Source organism: Mustela erminea, chromosome 9 (assembly GCF_009829155.1).
Source record: "Mustela erminea isolate mMusErm1 chromosome 9, mMusErm1.Pri, whole genome shotgun sequence".
NCBI lineage: Eukaryota > Metazoa > Chordata > Mammalia > Carnivora > Mustelidae > Mustela > Mustela erminea.
The window spans coordinates 58,725,982-58,731,820 of record NC_045622.1 but is presented as its reverse complement, the minus strand read 5'-3'; the positions used below and the strand labels follow the sequence as shown (position 1 = coordinate 58,731,820).

The 5,839-nt window shown below is 38.1% G+C and overlaps 1 protein-coding gene across 1 annotated transcript; it reads right to left on the bottom strand.

Annotated features, from left to right (window-relative positions):
* Positions 1–1,108: 1,108 nt before the first annotated feature.
* On the bottom strand, positions 1,109–5,302 carry LOC116599756 (olfactory receptor 51H1-like). The gene is made up of 2 exons (XM_032359733.1): positions 4,380–5,302; positions 1,109–1,178 (listed from the first exon to the last, which is right to left on the bottom strand). Exons 1-2 carry the CDS (start codon positions 5,300–5,302, stop codon positions 1,109–1,111), a joined length of 993 nt encoding a protein of 330 aa, XP_032215624.1.
* Between the last annotated feature and the right edge of the window lie 537 nt (positions 5,303–5,839).

Here is a 5,839-nt window from a genome sequence, read left to right as displayed (position 1 = left end):
ATGGATAAAGACTAGATGAGAGAAATATATATTGAGCCTGGAAGTTTTGTGGGAATGATGAGCCAGAGGGAAATCATTTCCCTAGCCACCAGGGAAACTAAGGAGAGTAATATCCTCTCGCTGACTGGAAGAAGGAGAGTAGGTTAAGAGAAAAGGAGATAAATTAAGATCCTCTGTATATGTCAACACTTACCAGCCATCTTAAATATAATTTTATATCACCCCAGGAAAAATGGATATAGGTGTTTTTAAAGAAAGGAAAGTGGCCTAGCAAGATAAAACAGTATATTAAAGGTAAAATAGATACAGATTCAAAATGCACACCAGATTTACTAACTCTAAGGTCTATTATTTATCATTAAACCATAAACTGTTTAGATAAGCTAAGCTTATGAGAGAAGTTTAGCAGTTGGACAGTGTGAATTCTGTCTTTTAAAATGTAAGAATTGTTTATAATCTGCTGTACATATATGTATATAGTCATATATATGTCTATATGATTTAGAAAAGCAATAGAGATGAGCAATCAATAAAAGAAAACAATGTCCTCATGGTTTATTTAAAGAAGACTATTTGGGGCAATCATGTGTGTTTAGAAATATGTGACTGTTTATATGTTTATATTGTTTTTATCTCTATATACGGGTGTATGTAAAGAGGAGTTTTGGAATGGAAGAGTGATCAAGAGATAAGGTGACCATAAAGCAGATACCAGTTATCTCTTGTTCTTTGAATTTCATCTCATAAAGGACAAAAAAATGACACTGAGGATGTGAGGGGGTAAAAGGAGAAGAGACCACGGCTCATTTTGCTGCTGGAGAACATGTTTCCTATGGATAGATATGTGGACAGGAGAAGGAGCAGAGGGCTTCCTCTCTGGTTTGGTGAGCTTGTATGTTCCAGAACCAGTTGTAAGATAAAGCTCAGTGCCTCAGTTCATCAGGGTTTTTCTGCACTGCCTACTAACAAGAAGAAAAGGCTAGTGCTTTTTATTTTCACTTCTCCAACTGATTGGCCAGAAAGTAATGTCTACCAATTCATATACAAAAGCTTAGATTAAATGACTTGGATAAGATCCATCTAACTCAATCATTTAGTGATTGACAGGTCAACATCCCTGCTTTCTGGCATCAATAATGATAAAAACCAATCCATGTTGTCTACCAATCCCAAACTTCCTGGTAATTTCTCAACACTGAAATCTATTCTCCTCACAATCTGGAACCTGCCCTGACAGCTTCAGTCTGTATTAACCAGAAACTTTACTTCTGCTTCTCCGCACCACTTCATGCTTGGACCTTTCATTTAATTCTTAATATTGAGGTATGGCTGATACTAGTAATTTATATAAGCAGATTTAATCTTCTTTATCTGCCTGGAAGGTGAGTTCCTCAAAAGTTTGGGCATTCTTGTTTTTTTCTCAATGCTAGCTACTAAAGTAGGATCTAGAATAACAAAAAGCTTCAATTAGTAAGGTTTACTGACACCTGAACAATCTTGTCCACCATATCTCCTTTTCTCTTTATCCTTCTGTTTCCTCCTGTCCTCTGTCTCTTATCTCAGTTTTATCGAGGCTCCATCACACCCCTCCATTTCTTTACCCGAGCTGACATATAGCTGCTATCATTTATTGTTCTTCTCAGTTCCCTCTTTTTCCTAGGATTTCTCACTCCTTAATCGCTTTGCCTCCCATCCCTTTCCATTTACGCACTCTTCTTACCTGTTCACATTAGGAGGAAACACGACCAACTTCTCTTCAGTCCCATCACCTAGCAAGGACTAAACCAGCTCCCAAGAGTGGAGGCTTTATAGGAAAATTAGTGGAGTCATCAAGCAGCAGAGGGCTGTCTTTATTGGTGAGTATACTGGGTAGAACAAGAATTATGGTACCCATAAGAATATGTTCCTCTATAATAGCTCAGATACCTCTCCCTGACAGCTTCAAACCCTGCTCCCAGGCCTAAGCAAACTCCATATATCAGGAGCTGTAAGCATAGTGATGGCCCTGGGGGCTGACAGTAATGGGTATCTTCCAAAACTACAACCATTCCTCTTTACCCTGCCTTAGGCTACAGAGTTTCAGCCAGGGAGGCTCCCTGAATGTCAGAGCAAGATCCCAAGAGAGCAGATAAGTTCTCCCTCTGTTCTCTGCTCCAAGATGTACTCTTTCCAACAGGCCTCATTGTACCTCGGCCATTCCCATGTCTCTCCTCCTACCCAGTAGCCCCTCCTAAGTAGCCAACCTAGTAACCGAGTCACATTCGCAGCCCACCCACCCTTTTAAGCATAATTAAGCTAGCACTTGATGAAGTCACAATATATGCTAAAAAGTGCACTCTACCCTTCAAGTGCGTTGTTGTTTTTATTCATTACCAAGTTTATAGGTTAAGTATTCTCCATTGTTTCACAAATGAGGAAATGGAAACTCAGAGAGCTTCTGAATATTACCCAACTAAAAGTTAGCAAGTTAGAGTTGGCATTCAAGTCCTTGTCTAGCTTACTCTTAAGCCCTTACTCTATGCTATACTGCCTCCTCTAGTCAACTGCTTCCACTCATCTTCAAAAAATGAAGTTGTAATACATGGTCCTCAATCTATCCATTCTACAGATTGCTTGCTTCCCAGCTGCATGTCTACATCTGGTTTAAGCCTCATTCTGACCAGAATTCACCTCTGCATAGTAGGCTGTGAATTAATAATTCTGACCATATATAATAATCCCTGACTTTTTAATCCTCCTTGAAACATTTTCTGGTCCATACTCATACTTTATTGGGCACACTCGTGAAGATATTTATCCCAACAAGTATCTGGAGAGATTAATTAATTCCATAAAGTTACATAGTAAGTAATGTTCATATTTATATGTAAATACCACCGCTTTCCACTGGTTCCCACTGGCAAAAATTAATGATGCTGGTAAATTTAAATGAGACTTACTAATATTAAATGAAACAAAGAAGTTTGGAAGCATGAAATCAATCTTGATAAAGTACAGTTTTCACTCATTCATGAATTAAAAAAAAATTATATATTGAACATCCATCATAAGTTCTGAACTACATTAAGTACTTGGGAAAGACTAAAATAAAGTTAAAAGGATTCCTGTTCTTCAAGTATATAGACTAGCAGGGGAGATATACTCTTGGTAAATTATGGTACCGTATGAGAAACTGCAACATAAGTAAAGAAAGGCATGTCAGTAAAGCTTTCTGGGCAAAAATGAAGTTGAAATTAAAATCTAACATATATATAGGAGTTCCTATTCCAGCTCATTAAGTTCACTATGCTCTCATAATTTACCTGCCATTTTATTTTTATTCTTTTTCTCTCTTGCTTCCAGCCTATTGCACATATACACTTTATTTTTATTAAATAAACACTCAAAGAACATATAAATAAACACAAAAGGCAAAAGAACAGAAATGGCCTATGTTCAGCATTGAATCCCAGAATGACTATAATGGAGCAAAAACAATCCGCGGATTTTTCTTGGAAAAAAAATGTTAATGACCTACAATGGAATAGTGCTGAGTAGTAAAAAGGAATAAACTACCAGTACATACCATAAAATGAATGAATCTCACATGCATTATACTAAGAAGACAGACATGGAAGATTATGTACTACAGGGTCCATGACACTCAAAAAAGAGAATTACAGACATGGAGAACAAGTGCGTGCTTGCCAGGGACTGCGTATGGATACAAAGGGGTAACAAGAAGGAATTTTGATGTAGTTTTTCTATATTTTGATGTCACTGGTGGTTACATGGTTTTATGCATTTGTCAAAAGTTGATTAAAGCCATATACCAGAAATAGTGAATTTTATTGTATATAAATGTTGATAAGCTGTGGGGCTCCTAGCTGGCTCAGTTGCAAGCACGTGTGACTCTTGATCTCGGGGTCATGAGTTTAAGCCCATAAGGGAGTAGAGAAAACTTAAAGAAAGAAAACTTTAAAAAATGTTGATAAACTATTATATACCATTTTAAGGAGAATTCATATCTATCAAGCTATCTAAGATAAATTATTGTTTTCTTCAAAACCATTATGCAAAGGTATATTATAACCCATTAGATTTATACTATTCAATACAGTATCTTCTAGCTACATGTGAATATTTAAATTTATATTTCAATTAATTAAAATAAAGTAAAATTTAAATATTCAGTTCCTTGGTTGTACTATCAAAGTTTAAAGTGTTCAATAGTTATGTGTGGCTAGTGGTTACCACATTAAACAACAGTGATTTAGAATATTTCCTTCACTGCAGGAAACTCTATTGGACAGTGCTACATTTGATACTCTTCCCTGTCTTGATTGCATCCGCACGGAACTCATAGATGCCATTAAGCACCAATCCTGTCCCCACAGAACACCCGGACAATCCGCTGCCGGATCTGCTTGGTCCTAACACTGTATACAACAGGATTGAGCACGGGAGGGAGCAGCAGATAGACATTGGCCATGAGAGTGTGCACTATTGGTGACAAATGCTTTCCAAAGCGGTGAATCAGAGTCATGCCAATGAGAGGCACGTAGAAGAGCAATACTGCACAGATATGAGAGAAGCAGGTGTTGAGAGCCTTGAGTCTCTCTTCTCGGGAAGCAATGCCCAGTACTGCCTGGAGAATTAGAAAGTAAGAAATCAAAAGGATCAAGGCATCTAGTACAATGATGAAGATCACAGCCAGCAGGCCATAGATGCTATTGACACGGGTGTCAGCGCAGGCAAGCCTCATGGCATCCTGATGGAGGCAGTATGCATGGGAAAGGATATTGGAGTGGCAGAAAGGTAGCCTTTTGATGAGAAAAGGCACAGGGAGCACTGCACCCACACTTCGTAGCAGGACTATTGCTCCAATCTTGCTGATGACTCCATGAGTGAGAATGGTAGCATAGTGCAAAGGGAAGCGGATAGCCACAAAGCGATCAAAGGCCATGGCAACCAGAACACCTGATTCAACCCCCCCAAAGGTATGGATAAAGAACATCTGAGTGACACAGGCATCAAGGGTTATTGAACGCCAGTTGAACCAGTGAACACTAATCATGGTGGGCATGGAAGATAGTGAAAGGCTGAGGTCAGTGGCAGCTAGCATAGCTAGAAAATAATACATAGGTTCATGGAGACTTCGCTCAACCTTGATGACAACAAGGATGATGACGTTACCTAAGAACGTGGTACTGTAAAGAAGGCAGAGGGGTAAGGCCATCCAGAAGTCTTTCTCTGGCATTCCCGGAATGCCAGTCAAGGTGAAGGTCTGGTGGTTATCAGTAGTTTGGTTGAACGGTGACATAGTGGAATGAAAGTCTGACTGGGCAGAAAGAGAATAATTTGTTAAGTCAAACAGCTGCAGTTAGAATCAGTGGCAATATGTTTTGAGACAGTAGCCATAAGAAGGAGTGACTTCAATATTATTTTAATATTTTTATGTTCACAATCTGATACAAAAACTTACTGTTTCCATTAGGCAATAAATCAGTGACCACCATGTGCTAAAATATACTTTTCTTTTTTGAAAAGAAAAAAGAAAGAAAAAAAAAGAGAAAAAGAAAAAACAGTATAAAAGAAAAAAAAAAGTTCAGTCAACACCTGCACCCAGACGTTTCATCCAAAAACATTAAAGAGTTAGCTGACTTGCTCCTTGCTAAGGAAGAATTTTATATTATACATTTATGTGGGTAATTAACACTGATGCCAATAACCAGAAAGGAAATGTTAGCAGCACAAATGTGACCAAGGGCTTTTCATAAACACAGATAGGCAGATGTGTATATGTGTCTGTATCTTGACTGTGATCTTAAATTGTGGTGATATAGACATTATGCTCAGT

Excerpts from the sequence above, each read along its gene's own strand:
- LOC116599756 (XM_032359733.1), bottom strand. The coding sequence starts at position 5,302 with ATGTCACCGTTCAACCAAACTACTGATAACCACCAGACCTTCACCTTG. Across the intron at positions 1,179-4,379 it reads CGGCAGCGGATTGTCCGGGT|GAAGTTTGGGATTGGTAGAC; the intron begins GTTCTGTGGGGA and ends AGAAATTACCAG.